The sequence below is a fragment of the Polistes dominula genome, unplaced genomic scaffold (assembly GCF_049000335.1).
Source record: "Polistes dominula isolate Pdom_NZ unplaced genomic scaffold, Pdom_raw_medaka contig_16, whole genome shotgun sequence".
Taxonomy (NCBI): domain Eukaryota; kingdom Metazoa; phylum Arthropoda; class Insecta; order Hymenoptera; family Vespidae; genus Polistes; species Polistes dominula.
Genome location: NW_028301040.1, coordinates 6,125,856 through 6,151,597, shown reverse-complemented (window position 1 = coordinate 6,151,597; position 25,742 = coordinate 6,125,856). Strand labels below are relative to the sequence as shown.

The 25,742-nt window shown below is 28.4% G+C and overlaps 5 protein-coding genes across 18 annotated transcripts; 2 read left to right on the top strand and 3 right to left on the bottom strand.

The window, feature by feature from the left end:
• The first annotated feature begins 177 nt into the window (after positions 1-177).
• On the top strand, positions 178-6,675 carry LOC107066160 (kinesin-like protein KIF19). 2 transcript variants are annotated; one of them, XR_016177335.1, is made up of 14 exons: positions 178-1,108; positions 1,727-1,798; positions 1,882-1,977; positions 2,054-2,257; positions 2,339-2,488; positions 2,723-2,932; positions 3,014-3,489; positions 3,568-3,743; positions 3,811-3,971; positions 4,046-4,259; positions 4,317-4,512; positions 5,072-5,221; positions 5,318-5,487; positions 5,850-6,675. XR_016177335.1 is itself a non-coding variant. In XM_089174756.1 (14 exons), the coding sequence occupies exons 1-13, from the start codon at positions 1,007-1,009 to the stop codon at positions 5,484-5,486; spliced, it is 2,328 nt and encodes a 775-aa protein (XP_089030882.1). In that variant the 5' UTR covers positions 178-1,006; the 3' UTR covers position 5,487; positions 5,850-6,675. The 2 variants fall into 2 exon arrangements, 1 of the variants encoding a protein (XP_089030882.1); XM_089174756.1 differs by having other exon boundaries at positions 5,366-5,487.
• Positions 6,588-7,823, bottom strand: LOC149031819 (uncharacterized). The gene is made up of 4 exons (XM_089174768.1): positions 7,504-7,823; positions 7,199-7,418; positions 6,773-6,946; positions 6,588-6,647 (listed from the first exon to the last, which is right to left on the bottom strand). Exons 1-4 carry the CDS (start codon positions 7,644-7,646, stop codon positions 6,588-6,590), a joined length of 597 nt encoding a protein of 198 aa, XP_089030894.1. The 5' UTR covers positions 7,647-7,823.
• On the bottom strand, positions 7,813-10,221 carry LOC107066159 (elongator complex protein 6-like). Of its 4 annotated transcripts, XM_089174765.1 has the most exons (3): positions 10,164-10,221; positions 9,999-10,073; positions 7,813-8,790 (listed from the first exon to the last, which is right to left on the bottom strand). In XM_089174765.1, exon 3 carries the CDS (start codon positions 8,677-8,679, stop codon positions 7,849-7,851), a length of 831 nt encoding a protein of 276 aa, XP_089030891.1. In that variant the 5' UTR covers positions 8,680-8,790; positions 9,999-10,073; positions 10,164-10,221; the 3' UTR covers positions 7,813-7,848. The 4 variants fall into 4 exon arrangements, with proteins under 4 accessions (XP_089030891.1, XP_089030888.1, XP_089030889.1 ...); XM_089174762.1 differs by lacking the exons at positions 9,999-10,073; positions 10,164-10,221 and adding an exon at positions 8,924-9,868; XM_089174763.1 differs by lacking the exons at positions 9,999-10,073; positions 10,164-10,221 and adding an exon at positions 9,311-9,868.
• Positions 10,206-14,033, top strand: MsrA (methionine sulfoxide reductase A). 3 transcript variants are annotated; one of them, XM_015320502.2, is made up of 5 exons: positions 10,206-10,347; positions 12,381-12,541; positions 12,629-12,749; positions 12,832-12,968; positions 13,041-14,033. In XM_015320502.2, exons 1-5 carry the CDS (start codon positions 10,258-10,260, stop codon positions 13,276-13,278), a joined length of 747 nt encoding a protein of 248 aa, XP_015175988.1. In that variant the 5' UTR covers positions 10,206-10,257; the 3' UTR covers positions 13,279-14,033. The 3 variants fall into 3 exon arrangements, with proteins under 3 accessions (XP_015175988.1, XP_015175989.1, XP_015175990.1); XM_015320503.2 differs by lacking the exon at positions 10,206-10,347 and adding an exon at positions 11,280-11,440; XM_015320504.2 differs by lacking the exon at positions 10,206-10,347 and adding an exon at positions 11,281-11,444.
• Positions 14,034-14,691: 658 nt separating this feature from the next.
• Positions 14,692-22,745, bottom strand: MYPT-75D (Myosin phosphatase targeting subunit 75D). Of its 8 annotated transcripts, none has more exons than XM_015320607.2 (9): positions 22,043-22,745; positions 20,372-20,638; positions 19,969-20,271; positions 19,748-19,890; positions 19,547-19,672; positions 19,398-19,473; positions 19,091-19,308; positions 18,834-19,005; positions 14,692-16,984 (listed from the first exon to the last, which is right to left on the bottom strand). In XM_015320607.2, the coding sequence occupies exons 1-9, from the start codon at positions 22,056-22,058 to the stop codon at positions 16,671-16,673; spliced, it is 1,635 nt and encodes a 544-aa protein (XP_015176093.1). In that variant the 5' UTR covers positions 22,059-22,745; the 3' UTR covers positions 14,692-16,670. The 8 variants fall into 8 exon arrangements, with proteins under 8 accessions (XP_015176093.1, XP_015176095.1, XP_015176094.1 ...); XM_015320609.2 differs by having other exon boundaries at positions 14,692-16,981; XM_015320608.2 differs by having other exon boundaries at positions 20,372-20,635.
• Between the last annotated feature and the right edge of the window lie 2,997 nt (positions 22,746-25,742).

The following is a 25,742-nucleotide window of genomic DNA, read 5'->3' as shown; positions in this document are numbered from 1 at the left end:
GCATATTTCTTTGAAAAAAAAAATTATAAGGATAAAATTATTGTAATAAAAGTTAAACAAAATTTGGGAAATACAAAGATGTCGTTAATTGGGATAAATTTGAAAATGGATTTGTTAGATAGTTACACGAGTTTTGATCAAAATATATTATACATTATTATATTTTAATTATGCTATTAATTTTTGATTTGTTCTTTCTTTCTATTGGATAGATAAGATTATGTTTCAGTAATAATTAACAATTAGATATAATAATTTTGAAGAAGTTAAGGAACCACGTGACTTTTAACTATTCAATGTTAAAAAATGATCGATGGGAGAACGTTTGAATCGTATCCCTCTCTTACACGAAAAGTTTGAACGTAGTGGAAAGTTCGTAATTCTTGAGGGTAAGCAGTTAAACTAGCTTAAGCTCGCACGTATATTGTCCGAGAGGGTGGACAGGTGCGCAGCTCAGTCGGACGTCTGACCTCTAACCGATAACGTGCGTTAAAATATGCTCGAGTGAAACCATTCCTTCTTTTACGACTCGAAGAATAAAAAAAAGAAGAAAAATAAAGAAAACAAATAATCTACCATTTAATCATAACATTATCGAGCTTATTTATGCGAAGATACAAATCTAAACAATTATTCTTTATTTTTGTTCATAAAATTTGATTCTAAACAATTTTAAAACGATATTTCTATAAATTGAAAAGTTAACAAGTTTCTTTTGGAAAAGTGTACGATTATTTTTTTCTAATTGAAAATTATTATTTGGAAATAATTTAAAATGTAAGATTTACTTCGATAAGTATTGTTTTTTGTTTTGTAATTTTTTTTGGTTTGTTTTTACAATAGTAGAAAATAATTATTGTATAATGGACAAATTTGTGACTTGGGAATAAGAGAAACTATATATGTATATAGTTTTATATATTCTATGATACTTAATCTGATTAACCATACGATTTTATTGCATTAATTTGTTTATGGTATCACGTATTAAAAAGTTAGTCGTAAAATGACGCAATATAGTAGCAGTGGAAGTAGCAGTAGCACGAGTAGCAGTGGCCATCGTGATTTTAAAGATCGATCATCGAAAACGATCGAAGAGAAACTAAGGGTACGTAAATATTACTACTAAAACTTATTTTTCTTTTAATACTTAATATTATATTAAAATTCAACAAATAAAAACAGAGTTTTTTTTTTATTTATAATACGACACGTAAAATTAATATTTAAAATTTTAAAAGAAAAAAAAGAAATCAATTTGATGTTCGTGTGGTATCTTCTGGTATTGCATTAAATGTTGCAATTGATTAGAATCTGTATTATTTAAAATATGTAAGAAAAGTTAATAGGAAATGATTCATCATGTAACTGCTTGATAATCGCGTGACAAGCACTTCTGATGTCGCATGTGTCGAAGAAGAAAGACGTAATAAAAAATTAAGCATGGGTCGTTGAGCTAATATGAGCACACATATAACTACAAGAGAATCGATTTGAATAAAATCACTTACAACTTCTGAACTTGATAATGATTAATTATTAATGATGTGGAAGTAGACGATTTTCTATCCTATTTTTTGTAAGATCACTTATTACCTTCTCTACAGAGATTTAATGCGTTGATTTCTACCTTTTACATATTGCCCTATGTAAATACACATTTATAAAGATATATATATATATATAGATAAGACAATAACTAGATATAAATTGTTTTATTGATTAGGTCGCTGTACGTATAAGGCCCCTAACACCAGGTGAAACCGGTTCTAGAGCGATTCATGCCATTAACGATAAGGTAAAGGATCTATGCTAATTTTAAATGTCATCCAATTAAAATGGAAATATAAAAGCTAACGAGATATAAAAATAACTATACAGATGGTTATGCTAGAAGAAGTTATTGGTGAAAAATCAAAACGTTCATTTCCACGGCAATACCTTTTTGATGTTGTTTTCGGGGAAGATGCAACGCAGGTAAACAATTTTATATAATACAAATAATTAATTATTCAATTAATTATTTTTGTATAATAAAATATTGATCATATAGGAAGCCGTATACGAAAGTACAACGAAAAATTTGGTACAAGATGTTCTCAATGGTTATAATGCTACAGTATTTGCTTATGGAGCTACAGGAGCTGGAAAAACTCATACCATGGTTGGAACATCGTCAGAACCGGGGATCATGGTTCGAGCTTTGAATGATATTTTTCTGACTACCCGACAACTATCGAACAACGTAGAATTTACTGTAAGATCGTTGATAATATATACTATTAGTTTTGATTGAACTCGTTAACGTTTAAATTTTTTATTATATTTAATTTTACAGGTTACTATGTCTTATGTAGAAATATACAACGAAAATATTCGTGACTTGTTGAACCCTAGTACAGGATATTTGGAATTGCGTGAGGATTCTCGAGGTCGCAACGTTCAAGTTTCGGGTCTTACGGAAGTCTCCACTAATTCAACCGAGGAAGTAAGTTGATTGGAATCTTCCTACCAAGTCTATACCTACAAATTTCCGAAGTGGAATTAAGCCTTAATGGATTATTCCGTAGATCGAATCTTGATTTCCTTGAACGAACGTTCATACACATACATAATACGTTCTAAGCACGTGTAACTCTTTGAATGTATAATTTGACACAACGATCGATATCATCGTAGTAAGATAATTATTTATTCGTAAGCATGTTTCGTGCATCGACAGGTCATGCAACTCCTTCACAAAGGCAATAAAGCAAGAATGGTTGAGCCAACGGCTGCTAACGAAACTTCTTCGAGGAGTCACGCTCTTCTCAGTGTCACTGTTAGACAATCATCCTATTCTGATAGTGAACAACGTCATCGAACTAAAGTGAAGCAGGGTAGACTATTCATGATAGATCTTGCTGGTTCGGAGAGAGCCAAACAAACTCAGGTGCAAGAAACATTTCAAAAAAGAATATTAATTTTCTTTTTATTTATATCAATCCAATTAACATCGAATTCGTATGTTTAGAACAAAGGTAAACGTCTTCAAGAGGGTGGTCATATTAACAGATCATTATTGGCATTGAGTAACTGCATCAAAGCTTTATCCGGTGGTGCCAGATTCGTTAATTATCGTGACTCTAAATTGACCAGACTACTCAAAGAAGCACTTGGTGGTAACTGTCGCACAGTTATGATTGCTCATGTCTCACCTGCAAGTATACATCGTGACGAGAGTAAGAACACCTTGAATTATGCGGACCGTGCTAATAAAATTTCTAACAAGGTGGAAAAAAATGTTCTTGACGTTAGTTATCTTCACGTTGCCCAATACCGGGACATTATCAGTGATCTGAAAAGTGAGATTTCACGGTTAAGGAATAAAATGAAAGAAGATAGACCTTCGGACAGATATGACGAAAAGCAACAGGATGGTCACGGTTCTGATTTTAGAACTTTGAGAGAAAAAATAGTATCCGCTTTTAAAGAACAAATGCGTTTAAGGTAATGTTTATAGACAGTAAATTGATATTAGACAAAAATAATTATTTGCAATTTTATTTAAAAATGATTGACGAACAGGAGGAAGCTTATGGAACTGGACAGTCATCTTTTAGGATTAAATATTGCTGCGGAACAACAGCACTCGATAATTTCTCAATGGGAATCAAGAAACAACAGAGTGTACGGATCGAGTAGGGATTCCGTACATCGTCGTCCTGGAACTGATTATCAAGTAGAAGAAGTTGATGATATAGGCAAGTGAACAAAATTATGTAATCAATACATTTTAGGACGAGGATTAATAATACTTAATATTTTCAGATCTTCTAGAGGACACTGATCTCGAAGATGATTCATTGGTACAACAAGCTTGGGCTGAATTAACAGAAATTGCTAAGGAACAGGAAAGATATGTTGAAATGCGTGCAGCTACAGAAAAAGAACTGGAGTCTTGTAGAAAACGAAGTGTTGCGTTAGAAGATGTAAGTATAAAAAAAATAAATAAATCCACATTTGAAAGAACAAAGAATATCAACTAAAATGAATTTTCTTGTAGGAACTACCATCTCGCATTAATTCGGACGAAGAGCGTGAACTTTTAGCGTTGATGTTAAAAGTCCACGAACTGGAAGCCGACAAAATGATGCTTCAAAGTGAAAGATTAGTAAAACAACACGAACTTAGAAGACGAGAACTTTTACTTTTGCGTTATGATCGACAAAGACAAATATCTGATGAGATAATCACGAGACAGAGACGTATAATGGAAGGTACGTTAAATAGTTTAATAAAAATATGAATGTTTTAACGATGTAGTCTTTTCACAGATGGACGTTTGACTTTACCACCGGATTTACAAAATTTATATTTATTATATCAACAAGAAATCCAAACTGCAACATACGTGGACAGTAATCTAGCAGATCTGACATGTTCATCTGTAGCATTTGGAGCTAAACTTCCACCTATATCTAGTAGTCTGAGTTATGATACTTTTAATAACGACAGCAGAATACCAAGCAGGTATGCACAACAATATAAGCCGATAATATGAATATTATCGATTGGGTTGTACTTTTTATATGTATGGCGTGTAGGTAGTTATCGAACGCCTTGATATTCTATTGCGGCAAACCAGTCATGATTATTCATCAAATATATATGCCTGTTGGAATAAACTTTGTTATGAGTAAAAAAAAAAGAAAGTATTTTTACATCAGACGTTCAGACTCTTTAAAGTTGTTTTCTAGTCGCAAAAGGTATCCTTATAGATCCTGAAAAAAAGGCAAGACTAGACAACAATAAAGAAAATTCATCGATGACCCTCTTCTTTATTTCTTTCTTTCTTTCTTCCGTGTGTTATCGATCGCGTAGGAAATACAAAGTAATACTTTCCAACTGTGTAAACTTTAACTTCTCTTTCGTACATAAAACCCATCATCGATTTTCCATCCCCTGTTTTCATGTTTATCTGGCACGTTACACATTAACTCACGATATATCAAAAAGAAATTGAAACATTTTAAAGTGTGGATGAGAGGAAATAAATTTACGGTAATAATATTGTAATTTATGTAATTAGTTCAACAGATTCTGATTGGGATCAATCACCCTTACCACCCATTCAAGAACCACCTGACGTGGAAAGAGTAATGGGTCCTGTAGTACAGCCTCTAATCTCTCCATCAGTTCTCTTCCCACCAATTCCATCTTCAAATACAACGAGAAATCCGTAAGTATATTTATTTTCATTTCAAAAATATTATCATAAATTAACATTTGATTTTTCCTTTTTTGTTTTCTAAATATTGACAATACCAATTTACAGAGACGCGAGAAAGGAATGATAAGTTCAAAACTTTTTTTTTTTGTAAAGGATTAGAAAACTCCGGCGTATATCCAGCGATGATAGCATGGATTCTGTAAGATATTCGCAAAGCAGCAATAATCGATATAACGCATTAAAAAGGACAAACGAACGAGAAAAACCGAGCTGAAGTAATTATGCATATATATAAATTATTATTATTTATTTATTTATTATTATTATGAGACAACTCGTCTTGTTTGATCGATTCATTCCGTTCCGAAATAAATCGATTAATATAGTATAAAAAAAGAATAAAGTTATGTATATACTTTTATGACACAGTTAGATAAGGATAAATGTCAACGTGAATTTACAATATGGTTAACTAGTTTTGATAAACGTTTCTTAAATCGATCGTATCGAGAATATTAAAGGATGCATCATTTCTTTGATGAATATTTAAGTATTGTCAATCGAAATATTGTTCTTGACATTTTCCCTTCTTCCATCATTGATTGACCTTATTATATCAATTAATTGTTCATTTCAGATCGAAACTAAACTTTTGCGACTCTCGACGCCTTTCACGTGCCGTATTAGAGAATTTACGAAGTTGAACGTGTTCAAGATCTGTCTCGTTGTCGTCCTGCTTGATGATTTCACTAATAATAGGTCTGACCGCTATTCGACTACTTCGGAGTCTTCTACGAAGTATTCTAGGATCACTTTGAGGATCTATGGCCTCCCGGACTATACTAAAGGCACGATGTCTTTCTCGAGGACTCGTACTCGACGAATAATTTAGTTGTTTCCACTCAGACGATTTCCATGAATTCGATTCCTTCGACTTTTTCTCAGGATGCTCCTTATTATCCACAACTCCCCTAGGTTCCGATGGTAATTCGTCCTTGAACTCGTTTTTCTTATCATCGTTCGTTTTCTATGAAACGATTATAGATCTATTCTTTAACTTAACAATTATTTGTTTTTTTTACAATAATTAATCTACAAACAAGTAACATATGTATATATTATTAAAAAAAATATATTTTTACTTCTTGAACGAGAGAAGATTTAACGATTGAAACGGTATCTTCTTTGTGTTTGTCATCACGTTCTACTTTCAATTCAGGCAATTCGATCGTTTCGTCCTCGGTTTTCAATTCGTATGCTAACGCGTTATCATAGTTACTGGTCGTAATAGTATTTCTTGGCTCTAAGGGCGAATTTTTAGCATTCCAATCGTTCAATAACATATCCCAATCCTTTTTTCTGTCTTTCCAATATGTCATTGTCTGACCGAATACCAAATTGTCGGTACAAAGTGTACAAAGACCGAAGTACTATACTATCAAAGTTAATTAATAGATAATTAAAAAACATTTGAGCTTATATGATTTGCATATGGAAAATTTTGCATATAAGACAAATATGCCTATTTGAAGACGTTTTTCTTTTTTTTTTAAATCTTACCGATCGCGGTATTGCATCCGTTTCGATGATTTCGTATTGACGAAACTCCTCCATCTTATTTACGATTCCGTTTACAATACTATTAATATACATTGTCATTGCTTCTTGGCATTTTCCAGTCATATGAACTGGAAAGGTTTGCTCCAAGTACCGCAAAAAGCTCGTTTCAAAATTCTAAAGGAAATATTTATTATTTTAGAAAATGGAAATTTTACCAATATGTTTATTTACCAATAAATTTTACCAATGGTTGTGTGGATTAGATAAAATATACTTATTTACAAAATTAATAAAGCGCGCGCAAATTTTGTAAAAATTGTCTTCGTGAGTAGTACTATATATTTACATGGTAATAAAATATTGAATTGTATTTTTATGGACTAGTAATTATTATTATTATTATTATTAGTCACCATAATGACATACTGTCATGTCTCCTCTATCTAAGCGCATATCTTTGTGAACCATAGCGACGTAACCGACCAAACGATCTAATTGTTTTCGATTTCCATAAACATCTAGCACAAGGTATCCTATAGCTTCCATAATTAGTGTGAATTTTGCGCAAAGGCGAACATCCACGCAAAGAGGTATACGTGGATTTAAAGTATAATACTTTATGTACTGTGGATACGTTTCAAGAAAACTGAAGATATTTGGGAGAGAAAATTAACATACATCATTTCAATCGGTAGTATATAGTTAGGTGAAATTAGTTAAGAAATAAAAACCTTGTGAAGAATAAATTTCCATAATATTGAGGCTTATTTTCAATCTCTGTCCATAATTTTTTAATTAACAAATATTCTTCGGTAGACAATTTGTAATAATTTTGGATAGGACTACTTTCGTATCTACTCTGCCTTAAACCCATTTTCTTTTTTATTTTAAATGCTGTCAAAAGCAATTGACAATTTGTATATCAAATAAATGTTCAATAATTTAAGTTGAGCATCACTAAATGAAGTATGCTGATTATCCATTATAGTGATTTCTTCAGTCTATTAACAGTAAAAGGATAAACACTAAGAATAATAAAATAATTTTACTCATGAATATTTTTATTAAAAAATCTTTTATGTTACAGATATTGTTGTTGCACCGGGAGCAAATATTTTTACATGCCAATCTAGTAATTTATATAAATATATCATTTTTTCTGTCCAATGATATTCTATTCTTACAGAATCTATGTTCCAATTAACTGTTACTTTCCCAGAAGCATCACTCGAATGACCAGTTGTTAATGGTTCTGCTATTAGAACAAGATCTGCTATATATTTCAAATTATTACTAATAAAATCGGGAATAGAACTTTGTACATTATTTTGATATGTATGTACTGTAATACACAACTGTGTCATTGGATAAGATTCCATAAGTGATCTTATACACTTTACGTAGTGCATAGAGTCTCTAAAACTTAATCCTAAATCGGACAAATGAGAAATATCTTCTATAATTATTAAAACTTTTTCATTTTGACTTGTCATTTCCTTATAGCTATTTTTTAAAAGTTTAAACATGTTATCAACCACAGTTTTATCTGTATTATTTAAATCAGAGAGAATTCTATTACCAACATCCATAATGTCAGTATCCATGCATATCTCATTTACATTATGCATTAATTCTTTCATGGGTTCAACAAAAGTTACTTTACCCTTTTCCTTTAACGTCATTAAATTATAACCACTTCTCATACCCACGTTGTGATAATGATTAAATGTATTATGAAAAAGTACAAAACAAATTCCATAGTCTTTTTCCAATGCATTAGAAATAACTGCATTTGTTAAGAAATTAGCATCACAGCCATGTTGCTCTTCAATTAAAATTATTCTTCCAAGCATGTCCACTCTATCGATACCAAGAGTGCTGCATATAGATCCCATTGAAGTTACCATGTTGTAATAAATTATATAATTAATATTTTTATGAAAATAGTGCTTCACAATTAATATTTCTTTCAATGATATCTTCTCTCTGTATTTTCATAAAAATAACTATATTATAACCTATAAAAAATATATTTAGTTAAATACATTAAATACTATCATTATAAAAGAAATATATAATAAAATATCGGGATACATGCTAATAAAGATCATGCACGTGCATCAGTCAAACGAATCTATGTATATTTCTAACCTCAAAAACACAAGAGAATGATAATAATTGCACATTGTATTCGTTTAGTTTAAAACTATCATTTAAATAGAAAAAATCTTATAAAATAAACAAAATTAAATAAGTTTATTGGAAAAGTCAGAAAGACAATGAGTTGAGTATAATAAAACTAAGTTAAATAACTTTGACAAAGAAATTGATCTGATGCAACAACTTAATATGTATTGCACGCACAATATCATAAAAAAGTTTTCTGTAAGAAATAGATTACATGAAGATCTTCTTTCAATAACATATAACTAGAAAAATATAAAAAAATAATATAAAACATTTATTTGCATCTTATCTCGATATTAAATGACATATTAATGACTAGACAAAAATACAAAAAAAAAAATAAAAAATTACATAGCCAACATCCCAACTAAACTGATGATGAATTTAATGATAACAGTATCACTGACAGAAGAGCTTTAAATGTGCCGGTCAAAAGCTTAGCACTGTCAGAAGAGAGATTACATCAGTCACTGTCCCGCAATTGTAATTTTATTTAATCAAACTTGTACCACTTGCTTTTTCTGATGCAACTCACTAGTAATCGTAGATTATTAAACTTCATAAATCGTCAATTGTCCTTAGTACGATATATAAAGAAATATTAACTGACCCACAAGGTGATGATAAACTATCTATCGATCAATTATCGAATTAAAATGATTTGCGCGTGAATTGAATTTAAATATTTTTTTTCTAATTTAAGTCAGTAAAAATTTATTTGAAATTCGCATTAATTCCCGCGAATTTTTACATCTAATGCGATCTTATATAATCGATATGGAGTTTATCTTTTATCTCGATTATCTAACGAATTATTTGTAAAAGTATTTACATATAATTAAATTTGATTTGTCGATCGTTTTTTATAATTTAATAATTAGAAATAAAATGATATGATAGGGGTTATTTATTAATATTGATATTATATTATATTGTTTGATAATAATGTAATAGGTATCGAAGGATGATATACTTAACCCCATCTGATTCTTTTCGCACATGTTAGTTTATATTTTCGGTACATGCGCTTAGTTCTTACCTTGAATAGTGTGAAACAGTGTAAGCATTTAGGGTTGATCGTATTACGCCTAACCTCAATATTTTTCAGTGTGATCTGTTAAAGATTTATAATTATCAATTATTAGATATAATATTAATTTAAAAAAATGATTTTTTGAGTTACATGGAAACAGAAAATTCTTACACTCAAAGAGAATACCTAATCTTAACGTCTTAACCTTTTTTTTATTATACGAAACGTTACAATTGTTTAGAAAAAATTAGAAATTTTGTTGGCAATGGCATCATCATTTATTTTAAGAACTTGTAAAAGGACGACAAAAATTGGCACTCGTTTGCGAAATTATTCTTCCAACGTAAATGATAAGGTAAGCTAGAATTTTGTTCCCTCCTTTTTTCTCTTATTATTTTACTGAAATCGTTACTATCTTTCGATTGTTACTATTGGACAAAAAATTAAGCCCGTCTAATTGGTTGTTGAACATTTAAAAATAATCATAATTTAAATAAAATTATTTTTTTAATAGTACAATTAAATATAAGAAAAAAACAATAATAACAATAAATTACTTTAATAAATAATTCGAATTGAATAAGAATTATAAAAATAAGCTAAAAATAATTAATTTTATTTTATAATTATGTCAAGAACAATAGTCATATAAAATTAAAGTGTTTATGAAAAAAATACGTGATCACGTGATGTTTGTTACAAAATTTAAATACCAATTTGCAATTATTAGAAATGAATTTTTAGCGTGGAAAAAGATGTTAAAAAATAAATATGTTTGTAAAAACAAAAAAGAAGGAACAAGGACGTTCTTAAAAAAAAACCCATAAGGAAGTGTCAGTTATTGGAAGAATGATTTGCGAAAAATGACCGACGAGGGGGTAGGAGAAGAGACAAATTTTATGATGCGGGGATACTAAGACGTTTAACCCTCTGAGTATTAAAGAAATTTCCCCACTCTGTTCATAACCACATATGAATGTTCCTCCTCCTTGTAACAAAACATGAGCGTAACAAAAATAGGCTGATAAGAAAAGTAAACCTAATATTCTGTACTGTTCTCTTTCTTCTTATTTTTTTTCATTTCTTCAAATAATTTCTACCTTTATTTGTTTACCTATTACTGTTTGTAATATTTTACAATATTATTTAACTTTATAACTTACTTAATATAATTTTGTAGCCATTATTCTTCATAATGTAAAATAATAATACTTAAATTTTCGCATGATCGTCTTTATTGATATACGGCACTGGTTTCTGAAACAAATGATAGAGAAGGGGATACACGGACAAAGGGTAAGCGGAGATAAAAAGTGTAGCTCGACTCGAATCGGTTGCTTAGTGACTTCAACTTTGCGAAGAATCATTCGATTCATTCCGTCTTTTGACTCCTCAAACGAAGACTCTTCTTTTAGATTATACAGATCTAATTCGTTTCATCATCCAACGTAGGTAAAATTTATTTAGAATTATACTTCATCGCACATACAATTTTACGTAACATTGGTATAATTCAATATAACAAATTAATCTTATTTTAAAATAACTTTTTTACTTTATAACTATAAATTTATCTAGATAATATTTTCAATTTTTCGCGCACTAACAGTGGGATATCAAATTAATCATCTAACTTAATTATTAAATTATAATCATTTAATATATTAGATTATTTGGGTAAGAAATATATTGTTAAAATTTGTAAATGAATTTTAAGATGATCATGCAAATTAAAAATCAATGCTTTTTCAATTTAATTCTTCTATTTATGGTTTTGAAACGTTAAGGTGCTTTTACACGATTCGATATTTTGAAACTATATAAATTATTATTTAAAAAAAAATTTATTATATCTAATATTAATAACAAAAAATTTACTTTTCTAATTGTCAACAGAATTTCTTTTAAAATGATAAATTTAAAAATAAACTTTGATTAGAATTATTATTAAATAAGGTATTACACTTGTCTAGTCTCGATACCACCGGTTGGTTAGCCTTGATAAGTCACGCGCATTCTTGTGTATGTTCAATGGTCTGAGCACTTATATTCGGCGCGTTTAAATTAACGCAACACAGTCATTACACGTGGACGCGTTAGTTCGCACGTGTGTCGTGTTCTTTGAACTTGAATTATCTAATTGTAATATTTTTTAGTTGATCAATCTTGTTATATTTGATTTTTTTATATTTTATATAAAGTTTATAAAAAAAGAGTTAGAAAATGATATTACATATATTAAATAGATTAAATGTTATCAATTTATTATTAACGATGATTCTACTATTTTCATTGCCACGAACGGTGTTCTCTTATCTTGGTAACTGTTCCTTATCCTACGATGTGTGTAGCAGTGATGTGTACGAATGTAACTTTTGTCTTCCGAAGAAAATGCCTGGACAGTTGGAGGAAGTTGAAGGAAAACGTGCCACTTTTGGCATGGGATGTTTCTGGGCTGGTGATTCCCTTTTTGGAGCTTTACCCGGTGTCATAAGGACTTCAGTTGGTTACTCAGGTGGTACCAAAGAGTCACCAACATATAAAAATATGTAATATATTTTTTTTGTTTAATTTTCATTCTATTTGATTAATAATCGCTTGTATCATTTTTGATCATATTTATCTTTCCATAACAGGGGAGATCATACCGAAGTTATTGACATTGAATTTGATCCAGATGTTGTGTCATATGCTCAATTGCTTAATCTATTTTGGAATAATCATGAGTATAGTTTAATCACTAAAATTAAACGACAAGTAATTATGCTTTTTTTCTTAGTTAATTTTAATATTAGATTTATGTTAATATCTTTATTTAATGTAATTTTGAAATTTGCAGTATATGTCGTTAATTTTATATCACGATGAAGAACAAAAAATGATTGCTGAAAAATCTAAAGACCACGAACAACGTGAACGCAGAGAAACTTTTCTAACTGAGATTAAACCGTTTGAAAAGTTTTATCCAGCAGAAGAGTAAGTTATACATAGAACTTATTTTGTTCTTATGTATAATTTATTAAATTCTAATTTTATTTGTATTTTTAGCTATCATCAAAAGTATCGTCTTCAAAATCATCCATGGTTGATTGAAACTACTGGTCTTACAACTGGTGAAATATTACGTTCGTCTTCTCTAGCAGCTAAATTGAATGGGTATATAGCAGGGGCTGGAACGTTAGAACAATTTGAAAAAGATTTACCAAATCTTGGACTTAGTGATAAAGCTGCACAATATTTAAAAAAATATCTTATTAAAAATCAAGGAACTGGTCTATATTGCTAGCTTATTTAAAGAAATCAATTAAAATGAATTTTACTGAGCAGGTGTAGACTGACGAAATTAATTCCTTTTTACAAGGAAATCTGTTGCTTAATTTAGTATAATTTATAAAGTTTTATTATTAAATTGTTTAATTAATAGATACACACAAAATGTTTCTTCTGTTAAAAATTTAATTATGAAATATTTATTATAAAGTTTAGATAAATAGTATTATATAAAATCACTTTTTATTTGGATTTTTATATCATGTTGTGTAAGATATAGTTAGTTAAATTTATTAACGTTACATAGTTCTGTGGATATTACAAACTTCTTCTTTTCATATATATAAATGTGAATGATATTTCATATATTTAGTTATTTTACATCTACAGTATTATTCATACTTCTATCGAGAATATAAGAATAAAAAAAAAAGAGTACTATCATTGAGATTATAAATGTAAACATGACTTATTTACATAAACAACAAAAACCACATGTGTTTACATTGCATTTGTTTAAATATAATTGTATAGTGATGTTATAATAATGTAATTGCTTACGCTGTAATTTTTGCAAAGACATTGCTTATGCAGAAGTGATTTTTAAAAATCGGGAATATATGTATTATAAATGCAAATGTAATTGCAATTTAAACCGATTAAAAACAAAGTACCTGTACAATATAGTATAGGCAGAAATATAAACAACTTTATATTTAAAAAAAAAGGTATCTTTACAAAGAAAATAAAAATATATTTTAAAAATGGTTATTATATTTTGAACATTTATATTTCATAGAATTTTTATCATATAAAAATCTAAGTTGTAATGATGATCAAATGAAATATATTATACTATTTTTAATATTTGAGTTATAGTATTAAGAACAATTCCTAATGTAAGGTTACACTATTTTTGAATGAAAAAGGAGAATAATAAAATATAAAAATATATAAAGTTAAATGATATAAGATAAATATTATTATTAATATTATTATTATATAAGAGACAAACAAATATCTTTCAATTTTACTTAAGTAACTGATCGTTATATTTACATATAATTGTTTAATCATTAATAATTATTATATACAATTTTTTGTCTTCAATATGATGAGCACCATATCAGAATGTTTTATAAATACCATATATATAATAATTTAAATTATTTAATACAATATAATTTATATATATATTTTGCATTACATAATACTATCTATTATATTGTTCTCTTTAAAAGACAATGAATTATCTAATAATATGAAAATGTTCAATAATTATCTTATTTCCTGTAATATAATTCTAATGAAAGATGTTATAATAAATAAATTAAATATTTTATGTATTGCAATAAATACATGATAAAAAAAAACACGTTCTATATCATCTAATTAATTAATATTGAATAAGTACGTATAGTGACAGATGTGCATATATAATTCCATGTTTATTTCAACTTTCTACTTAATAAATTTTTGGTTATACATATATATTGTCATGAGAGAGACATATAGACAAGTAATGTTATGTAAGATGTAATAATAATCTTACATTTGAATGCTTGCCTACCAATAACATTAATTGTATTAGTCTATTTGAAATTTTTTATAGAAGTTAGGAAGATATCTGCATTCGTTCATATATATAAATGTTATATTAAATTTAATTCAATGAATATTTGTAATATTACACGTAAAATTTTAAGAAAATTATAATTATTGCAAGAATATTTATAACTATTATATTTCTTTTTGTTTTGAACACATCGATACTGATTATGCATAAGAAGATATAATTGGTTATTCATTATATGTTATTTATATATATAATATATATAATATAGGCTTTCTTTTTCTTTCTTATTAATCAATTGTATTTAGGATTAGTAATGACATTTTAATTAACAGCTCAAATAATAACAATTCCAATTGTACGGTAATAATATTGTTAAATAAAAATGACTATATTTTTGATACATATATTTTACAGCAGATATCTATTCATTAATAAGATTTTTTTCAAGAATACTGATATATTTAGTATTCTAATATGTCATAGAAAATTCTTTATTTCTGTAACTAATCGCATTCTGAAATATTTGTTAATTTAAATATAATATAATGATTTGATGAATAAGGTTCATATCTCAATTTGGACAATTAAAAGCCCAAATTATTTATAATTATTTTTCTTTCATAAGAATTGGTAATTTACAATTATGTATTAATTTATCTTCCTACAATCATGTGACAAATATATTATAACACATTTTTTTTAAAAAAATAGATGTCTTTAAGCTTTTTTTTTACTTCATAAATAGACATTTAACATATATGTAATTTGGAAAATTTCATTATTTTCTTTTCTAATACTCTTTTTAAATAACAATGTGAAATATATTTAAATTACAATGGTGTTATTTGTTTTATAATTAAAGACATCATTTTAAGTACTTAACATGCTAATGTAAAATATATATATATAATATTACATTTTGTAGAAGCAGAAGTAGATATAAAAATTTGGCTGCTTAAATTAATACAAAATTAGCACTTATATAATTATTACACATTTTATATTTTATAAAAAAGACTGGAAGATATTGAGTGTAGTCTTATGTTTGGCTGCTGCTTATGAAAAGATAATTGTTTAATACGGATATAAATATATATATATATATATATAAAAGTCTACTCTCTTTTTAGAATATTTTTTTTTTTAAATAAATAAAAATCTGTACAACAAGGGTCATGTGAAGAACTGATACAATATATGGAGAGAAATTTTGAAACGTTAATAAAAGGTTTTTTTTATTATATATATATTATTAAAGAACAAGTTAGATTCTCTACCATATATATAAAAAAGCAAAAAGAAATTACTCTCAGTTCTGCACAAGACCATTGTGCTCATAAATTAATAATTAAAATTGTATAAACGAAAGAATTAAAATTATGAACTAATTAATAGTATAAATACAAATGATAGTTTATGTACAAATTAAAGAATAATCAAAAATTGAACTATAATATACATTATCACTATATATAACTTGTTTAAGTACATATTTAATCATTCCAAAATAGGATAACATTTCTAAAATTGATCTTATATAACATTTTAAAATACTATTATTAATAACATACATTACATAAAATGCAATGCTTCTTCAGGAATCCCAATAAGGGTAATTAAGTATATATAAAAGTATATTTCTAATATCATAAGAAATTTGATCTATGAAAAATCTAAGAACTAAAGTACAGATCAATGCAATTAAAATTTGATCTTTAAAAACAAAGAAGAGAAAAAAAACAATACGAATAGATGGATATATTTACCATGTGTGTTCAAGGAACATTTAGTTTAGTGATGTGTAACTTTTTCTCCTTATATATATGTACATTTTACATAACAGTACAACAACTCTTTTCTGAATGGTTATCACCAATAATTTCACTTGTGTTTCCAGTAAATCGTTGAAAGTCACTTGTGCCCAAATCAGAGTTGGATATAGATGAAACTGGTACAACTGGAAAACCATTTCCATTAGTATCCACGGAACCACTTGATATATGTCGATTTTGCGCCCTCTTCTTTTTCAAATCTGATAGAGATTTGACAAAAACTACAGACACGTGTATGTTGATCTTTCCATTGGTATCATCTGTCGAGTAAATAGGTTGCTGGCTGCCAACTGGTACGTCAGGTCCTGTCACTGCTGAGGCAAATAGGTAAATCCAGTGCTATTTTCCTTCAAGCTCAACTTCTTTTCGTTGTAAATCCATTTTGCGATCCCTTCACCTAACCCCTTATATGCTATGCACTGATTATGGTTGGAAATGATGTTTTCAACTATTCTCATGCATTAAGCATGACATGCTTGAGCGTAAGCATTAAACATCGCATAAATAAATACCATATCACCAGTGTGCATATACAGAGTATTATATAGCATGTTGCAGATCGAAGTCTTTTATTTATTTATTTTTTTTTTTTTCGTTTTTCTTTTAAGTCAATGTGTATATGAATATATAGAATATAATTATTATCTATCAAATTCAAAAGAGGAACTAGATTTTGTTATTATTTCTTTCAATTCTATGTCTCTACGTATAATAATGACTCTATTACAATAATAACATACTATTAACGAAATGTCATTATTATAAAAGTTCAATATTACTAAAGCAACTTTACTGCATTTTAACAAGCTACTATAATTTAACAATTTAGCTATATGTTAACTCGTAGTAGATTGAATAGTATTGAGATCAAATATTAATTATAATAATATCTTTTTTTTTTATGACATTATGTTTATTTACATATAATAAACTCTTATTATAAATTTGCAACAAGATCTGCAAATATGTTTTATATCACCAAATCCTATAACTGATATGTTTATTAAATTGACTAATATGATTCTATTCAATACTATTCATCTATTTCTTAATAATCTTAGAAGATGATAAGATACAGTAAGGTGCTTATCAAGCACCAATTATATACATACAATATATAGAAAGTTCATGATAAATGTAGATTACATAAAAGCTCATAAAATTGTAATATAATAATCATGCTGTTCTACTACACCGTAGGCCATCAATTATTTGGTATTTTGTGTTCAATTAATAATGTAATAAATGATGATAATTCTTTAAATGTATATGTGATCTATAAATTCCTAATGAGTATAGTTTATATTGATTTCTAAAGAGTAATTAAACTATCTTCTTTTTCATTGCGTTTTTAATACTTGTTATCCATTTTTTTTTAGAAATTCCTATTATTCTCAAGTTGAAAAATCTATTCAAACACATGGGAAGAATTTTATATTTGGCAAAAGATTATAATTATTTAATTATCAAACTTTTTTCAATAAATATTTAATAAATATAAGCCAAGCAAATGTATTATCTCAGTGAAGTGATTTAGTACAGAACTTCTACAGAACACTTGAGCCATATTGATAAACAAATGTACTGAAAATGTTGTATAAATATAAATTATATATATATGCATGATTGCAATGTATATACAAGGTTTTAAAAAATCAATTAAAATACTTTGCTCAAAAAAGTGATTAAAGAAATAGGAAAGTGACATAGAAAACTAACCTCAGAATTAGTCAGGAGCACGCAGTAATGAAAAAGAGAAAAGCAGGTAAATGACAGGTAACTAACATATTTGGACCACGTATTTGGATTATACGCAGAGCTCATAAACTATACGCAGAGTCTTCCATTTATATAATTACAATTTTTAAACTACGTTAATTAACATAGACTTCAAATTAATTTCATTTTTAAAAATTTAATTATTAGATAATCATTGACTGAAATAATCAGAAGGAGAAAGAGAGAGATGCAATATTTCTTAATATACATACATAACATAATCTTACTTTGTATATTATACAAAATTATAGTTATGTGTGAATATTAATATCATGGTATAAAATAAAATGTTCAATTTTATGATTTTTGGGATAAAGCTACCATTTACACAGTGTTCTACAAAACCACAACCAATACACAAGCATAAAAAGAATTGGAATGTACCTGAATCTTTATCAACATCTTCATGCAGAAAGGAATCATTGTCCTTTCCTTCAGGTCCCTTACGTACAGCAGGGGTCAATGTACTTGAATCAGTTTCATTATTTACCATGTCTTGCGTATTTGTGCTGTTTTCTGTTTGTGGAAGATTAGGAGTTGGAATACTAACATACGTCTAAAATAAATCAAATTAAAATTTGGTACTTTCTAATTAAAGATTTACTATAATATATATTCATTAATTAATGAAATCATTTTACCTGTTGTGCTTGTAACCTCAGTCTTGCTTCTTCTTGTGCATCCTTCTTTGTTGTAAGAACTTTATCTCTGATTGATGTTCGTCGTACACTTTGAGTACGTGTATTTATACTTTGCGATCTTCGTACCCGTCTTCCTTGTGCTTCTCGCAGTCGTTTACTTTCTTGTTCCGTTTTAAGTTCAACTATGCGTTCTCTAATTTCAGGGTCCTCACAAATATCTATAGTTCATTATTTATGTTATCATCACAGCTATTCAAAGTAGATAAAAATATTATTTCTTCTAATTATTTTGAAAATAAGTCTTTACCAGCAGGTGTTTCATCATGTTTATTTCGTGCATTTAAATCGGCCCCATTTTGTACCAACAGCTCTAGAACTTCTAACTGCAATATTTTAATATTGGTTTTTAACAATTCGAATATATTTTAAATACAGAATAGTAATATGATTACGTACATGACCCCAACATGCTGCTGCATGAACAGGTTGCCATTTATCATTGTCTTCTATATCCGTAGAAATATGTTGATCAAGAAGATATTCGACTACCCTTAAATAACCATTTGCTGATGCTATGTGAAGCTATAAATATTATATCATAAAATATATATTCAATAATATAAAATTTTATTAATAGGTAAGCTCTCTTAAACGTACAGGTGTAGCGCCTTGATGATCCTTATATTCAAGATCTCCACCCATGGTAACAATTTTTTGCAAATCTTTTAACATTTGAACTTCTGTTGATGCTCTAGTTTCATCTATTAATTCCTGTGTAACGCCTCGTCTAGCCATTTCACCTACAATGAAAATTCGAATTAATGTAAAAAGTAAAAAAGATATATTATTCTAATTAACCATAAAAATAGGAAACCAACCTTCTATACAATCTAATGTTTTTTCATCCTCACAAATGTCATAAGGCATATTTCCATCAGCGTTAACAGCCAGTAAATTTGCACCTCTAGCTATTAAATATCTTACAAGATGTAAATGACCGCAAGTAGCAGCAGCATGTAATGGAGTCCACTTTTCGCTATCTTCAGCATTCACATTAGCACCAAATTCAACGAGTAACTTCATCATTTCTTCATTGTCATCTATACAGCATTGATGCAATGCAGTTAAGCCGTCTTCATTAGTTGAATCAGGATTGACTCCCTTTTTTAACAGTCTTCTAACTAAAAATACATTTAGTATTAATTCACAAAATCTAAACATAATAGAAAATAAATATAATGTAATACTGCAATTTCATTCTATACACACTATTATTGTTACCTTCATCTATATCATTTCTTGCAGCAGCTTCTAGTAACATGACACTATCACTAAAATATATATGACGTTTGTTGCTTGTATGCCTTGTTTGATGTCGAAGCCATTCTTTTTCACGCTGACGCCACACTTTTAATTGCTGAAGTCTTCTATGTCGTGCAAGGTGTAGTCGTTCTTGTGTAGTTAGTCTTTCAACGCGAACCATATCCGCTACTAAATCAGCGTGTTCCATTGTTATGTGTTTGTAGTTCTTACAGCTGTACTTTCCTGCTAAACAAACATATTTCATTGTTTTTAAAACCATATACAATAATAACTTGTATAATAATTATTAGTTATTTATTTTGAGTAAATGTTCATTATAGTTACTATTTAAATTTACCATTACGTTTATACCACAACGATTTCATTTTAAAATACTTGAAAATTTTCCAATAAGTACTAATCATCATTTTCAAATAATACAGAGAATTAATTGTTTTAATAATATACGAACAATGTAATATTTTTGATTAACTGTTAAAGAATTCGTTATATATTTCAGTCTGGTGCCAGAGTAAACTTATCAATTACTTAGTCAGATAAAACGTATATTTGTACAAATGTTTCAGCACACATACAAAAATATCTCTCTGAACGAGTGGAAATAATTTGATATCTGTATGGTTTTCTGTGCGAAATTATAAAGAGGATATATTTCCAACAAATATCATATCAGTCAAACAAAGATAAAAAAATATTCAATTAACAACAAATTAATGAAGCATAAAGTTGAATTTCTTTATATTATTAAAAATGATATTATATATAAAAGAAAGTGTTATGACATATGGAAAAGGTAATCACAATATACATAACATGTTAATTATTCTTGCAAAATAATATGCTAATATATACATTCTATTTGACAACTTTATAATAATGTTTTAAATAAATAGACTCAAGTGTTAGAATGAAAATTTTAAAATCAGATAAACAAAAAGCTATCATAGAATATTTAAATTTTCATTACTATTCAAATAACGTTAAAAATAAATCTTTTATGAAAGATATTTAAAGTGTTATAGAATTTAACTACAAAAAAAAATTATATAAATAATTCCTTACATTAAAATTTTCAACCAAAAAAACCATACCATATATGAAAATTAAATTAGAAATAACATATGTACTGATATAAAATATAATACAAATAAAAGGGAGAAAAATAATCACCTAACAGAATCTGAAGTGGAATAACAAGAGAGTTGAATAATTGAGTCTCTTATCTCATTAGAGAAAATGAAAACTGGCGAACGAATGTGTGAACGATAAAGAGTTAATCTCACATAACAGGTAGAAATACATGTACAATCAAAATTGGAACGTTTAATTTCTTTGTACAGAAAAGGAAATTTTAAAAAGTTAGTTGATGATTTCTTTTAATTAAAAAAAAAAGAAAGTATATTAGAATGAAAGAAAAAATTGTAGTAGGTCAGTTGGGACCGAAAAATTAAATAAATTCGTTTATGTTTGTCATCATAAAATTTTAGACAGTCATGAAAAATCGTATTTTCAATCATTGACTGTCGTGAATAAACGAAGGTCAATTAAAAAAAAAAAGGAAAAAGAAACGTGTATATGCATCGGCTCAACATACTCAACGTAGACGACGTAGACGATGGGCCGGTTTACCTTTACGCACCTGCATGCACACGGCAACTCAAAGGGGACTTTTCTCCTCCTCCTCCTCCTCTTCCTCTTCCTCCACCGCTACCTCTTCCACCTCCTCTTCCTCCTCCTCTGTCTCCACCACTTCCTTTTTTGTTACTCTTTCGTGCAGCCACCAAGCTACTAACTACGTTCGATATCACACGACGAGGAAAGCTCGGTGGCTTTTTGACCGGTGAAAATATATTATTATCATCATGACCACTATCAACACTTTACTCTTTTTATTTTTATTTTATAACGAGTTGAAGAAATTTTAGAAATTCCACGCTGGCAAAAGGAAAATAGATAAAGAGACTATCACAGGATATAATAGTGATAACAATAATATAATAAGTTTAATTTATTAATGAATACACTTTAGTGATTATTCCGTTTTGTTTTTTCATTCACAATAAGGTTATCTTCTTATTGTTATTTATTATCTTTCGTTGGTGACAGTTCGCATTTATAATCTCTCCACTCGCTCGAGTTACGTTTTACCTGTCCGCCGCCATTTTTAAACTACCTGTAGACTTTAGTTCGCGCGCCACCCTTCACTCGATTTATTTCTTACACTTTCTTTATTTTAAATTCGGCGCGCTTATCAATACGCGAACTAGCCGTGAAACTATCCACGAATTATATTATTTTCTATCTTAGAAATTTAACTATTGGAGGAGGGGAGGTAAGAAATAACTTTATTACTTTCTAATGAATCATTTCAACGCGTATATTTATTTATATATCTTACTTGTTTTTAGAATATTCCGATATTTATTCGTATAGTTTAATTAGATAGAGATTTTAATATATTCATTGATAAGATATCGAATCGTCCGAGCGGCAACTTTACTGTTCATTTGTTCTTTAAATTGAGGTAATTTTTTATACTTTTTACACTCTTTTATATTAATTAATTAAAAGTTTAAACGTTAATTAATGTTGTAAAGTATAATTCATTTTTCAATTTAATTTCCTTTAAATTACTCAATAACAAGACGAATAGTCTGAATTTTATTCGATCGAGTGAGTTAAAAATTCACGGTATTTATAATTTATATTTCATTAGTATTAAAAGATTTTTTATTTCTTTAGCATCATGGCATCGATAAAAAAAGAAAAAGAAGAAGAAGATACTAAGTTATCAACGAAAATCATTAATCAAGGAAAAACAAAAATTCACCTGGCTGTGTGCGCTGGAATTTTTGCTACCTGCGGCAGCTTGTTCGGTAAGCTGTCTGGTGGCGCTGAGTTCGATTTCTTGGTTAGTAGCGCGAAATTTGAATACGTTAAATAAAAATACTTATTATTAATACATATTTTTTAAGCATATATATTTTTTCAATTAACGCGTTATTAAATTCTAATTAATTATGCGAATATTATAGATTAAGTTAAGTTAAAAATAAAATAAAATTAAATTAAATTAAATGAATAAATAGAAAATTTGTCTGATAAAAGATACCGCTGCTGTTAAAAACAAGTCTCCTCGTGCTCATGGTCGTTAGTAACACAATAGGCTGCACATTATTCGTAAAAGCTCTGAACGGAAGTGAATCTTCTTTACCTGCTACCGTTGCCAGCACAGCGACGAATTATGTTTGTTCGGTGAGTAACCAATTTATTTGCTGTTTACGTTTGAGAACTTAACGCGAATATAATCAGACAACGTTGCACACTAATAAAGTATTTCCTTTGCGAAAGTATTCTAACTAATAAGATAAAATGAAATTCTTTAAATTCCATTAGCACTAATTCCTCTGCAATAGCATACTTACTTCCCTTCTCTCTTTTTTTATATTTCCGTCGATAACGGTAAACGTACTATCAATACCATCGCTCACTTATCTGTACATCGAGTAGAGTCTCACGAGCCTCTCTTAAAGGCTCTTTGATTTTTTACACGTTCTACCCTCGACTAGTGCTTTCCATTCGTATATACTAACGATTTCATTAGGTACTCTTCGAATAAAAAAAACTCACCTCAATCCTCCTCACATTCAAACTACGAATTTTACTTTGAAATCAAATCTCGTTTAAAACTAAGCGATATATGCACAATTTCTTCTATCCATACTCAAACAAGATTATCTTTAATTATAAAAAAGTATGTATCGATAAGGAACTATAGTATAACAAAAAAATTCTAATTATCTTATAATGGCTTCTTTTGTATTTTATTTATTTCATTAACCGTTTCCTATACGAGACTAAATTTTAATTCACCGTTACTACATTAAACATTAGAAAATTATGAAATACTAATCACTGAACCGTATCGCGCTAACTCCTGCACGCTGTATATCACTATTCAATGTATTAGTTTGTTCGAATGAATTCATTGGGCTTACATTAGGGCGTCGTTTGCCAATATGTTTTCCCAGAAGTAGCTAGCAGGCAATAGTGAAAGGTGTTCCACAAGGTAGACATAGGTATTACCGATCTCTACGAGAGAGTCGGTATAATGCGTTCGTAGCAATTACCGTAGATCTGATAATACAACGATACTTCTACGCGAGTACGAAGTACACCTCGTAATTCTCGATTGAGAGACATGTTGTACATAACTCGTTAAACTCTCTTTGAAAACGATGCTCACGTGAAGCGTCGACGAGTTGCCTGTTGCATAATAACGGCATGCGGAATATGCGTTAGGCGATTACAAAGCTACACATTGGGTATATAACACACACACACACCCGGAAATATTCGATAATCAATTTCTCGCATACCTTTTCATAATCATCAAATATAAACAATATCAAGATACGCAAAAAAATAAATACAAAATAAAAATTTAGATTATTAATAGACGATTACAAAGTTGCACGTTATAAGTCACATAAGCAAAACCGGAAATATTCAGGCATTAATTAGAAAAAATGAAAAAATTAAACTTACGATTATTAATACTTAAAAGTTTCCTTTTGGGTATCATCTTTACTTATTCACTATTTCAAATATTTTCTTTTAATTTCCCTAGGCTTTTCTCGGTTTTCTGATATTCGATGAATCGACCTCCTTAACTTGGTGGTCTGGTGCATCCTTGGTAATCCTCGGCTTGATTCTTATTTGCTACACACCAACCAAAGAAGAAGACTCTACCAGCCAACAGCGGAAGCTCAAACAGCAATAATTTACAACCGGCATTTTTCCAGCCGATCTTTTTGTAAGAGGAACAACGAGAATTGGTGACTCAGATTGTTACTCAGGTATACCTAAGTCGTTTAAATGTAATATATTCTTCTTCTTTTTCTTTTTACAGATTTTTTTTCTTACGTAAATGTGCACAAATAGTGCACACATAATACACCTTTACATTTAATTATTAACAGAATATTTTATTTGATTTAATAATTTCAATTGCATTCAATAAAATACACCACAATAATTATATTATAAAATTCAGTAAAACATATTGATCGTATATAATAAAAAATAATCTAAATTGTATCTAATATACACATTTATATAAAAATATAATATAAAAAGTAATTTAAATAGAAAAACATATTATTTCACTTAGAAATTATTTCATTACTATGTCTGGGTCGCTCGTTGAACGTGTTGACCCTATACGATATAGGGAAAAAAAAATGAAAAAAATAAAGAGAAAAGACCATTAAATTCCCCTGCGGCAAAATGCCATCATCATCGTAGGATTTGCGTAACCCGTTACGCG

What these genes read in the sequence shown, in the direction of transcription:
- MYPT-75D (XM_015320607.2), bottom strand. An exon ending in AAGAAATGATATAGATGAAG is followed by an intron (nt 20,272 to 20,371) that starts GTAACAATAATA and finishes ATGTATTTTTAG; the next exon opens with TTAGAAGACTGTTAAAAAAG. An exon ending in AGATGTTGATAAAGATTCAG is followed by an intron (nt 16,985 to 18,833) that starts GTACATTCCAAT and finishes TATTTGCCTCAG; the next exon opens with CAGTGACAGGACCTGACGTA.
- LOC149031819 (XM_089174768.1), bottom strand. Translation starts at nt 7,646, where the DNA reads ATGGGTTTAAGGCAGAGTAGATACGAAAGTAGTCCTATCCAAAATTAT. An exon ending in GGAAATTTATTCTTCACAAG is followed by an intron (nt 7,419 to 7,503) that starts GTTTTTATTTCT and finishes AAATATCTTCAG; the next exon opens with TTTTCTTGAAACGTATCCAC. An exon ending in TAGATAGAGGAGACATGACA is followed by an intron (nt 6,947 to 7,198) that starts GTATGTCATTAT and finishes TATTTCCTTTAG; the next exon opens with AATTTTGAAACGAGCTTTTT.
- LOC107066160 (XM_089174756.1), top strand. Translation starts at nt 1,007, where the DNA reads ATGACGCAATATAGTAGCAGTGGAAGTAGCAGTAGCACGAGTAGCAGT. An exon ending in GAAGTGTTGCGTTAGAAGAT is followed by an intron (nt 3,972 to 4,045) that starts GTAAGTATAAAA and finishes ATTTTCTTGTAG; the next exon opens with GAACTACCATCTCGCATTAA. An exon ending in GACAGCAGAATACCAAGCAG is followed by an intron (nt 4,513 to 5,071) that starts GTATGCACAACA and finishes TTATGTAATTAG; the next exon opens with TTCAACAGATTCTGATTGGG.
- LOC107066159 (XM_089174765.1), bottom strand. Translation starts at nt 8,679, where the DNA reads ATGGTAACTTCAATGGGATCTATATGCAGCACTCTTGGTATCGATAGA.
- MsrA (XM_015320502.2), top strand. Translation starts at nt 10,258, where the DNA reads ATGGCATCATCATTTATTTTAAGAACTTGTAAAAGGACGACAAAAATT. An exon ending in TCACCAACATATAAAAATAT is followed by an intron (nt 12,542 to 12,628) that starts GTAATATATTTT and finishes TTTCCATAACAG; the next exon opens with GGGAGATCATACCGAAGTTA. An exon ending in TCACTAAAATTAAACGACAA is followed by an intron (nt 12,750 to 12,831) that starts GTAATTATGCTT and finishes TGAAATTTGCAG; the next exon opens with TATATGTCGTTAATTTTATA.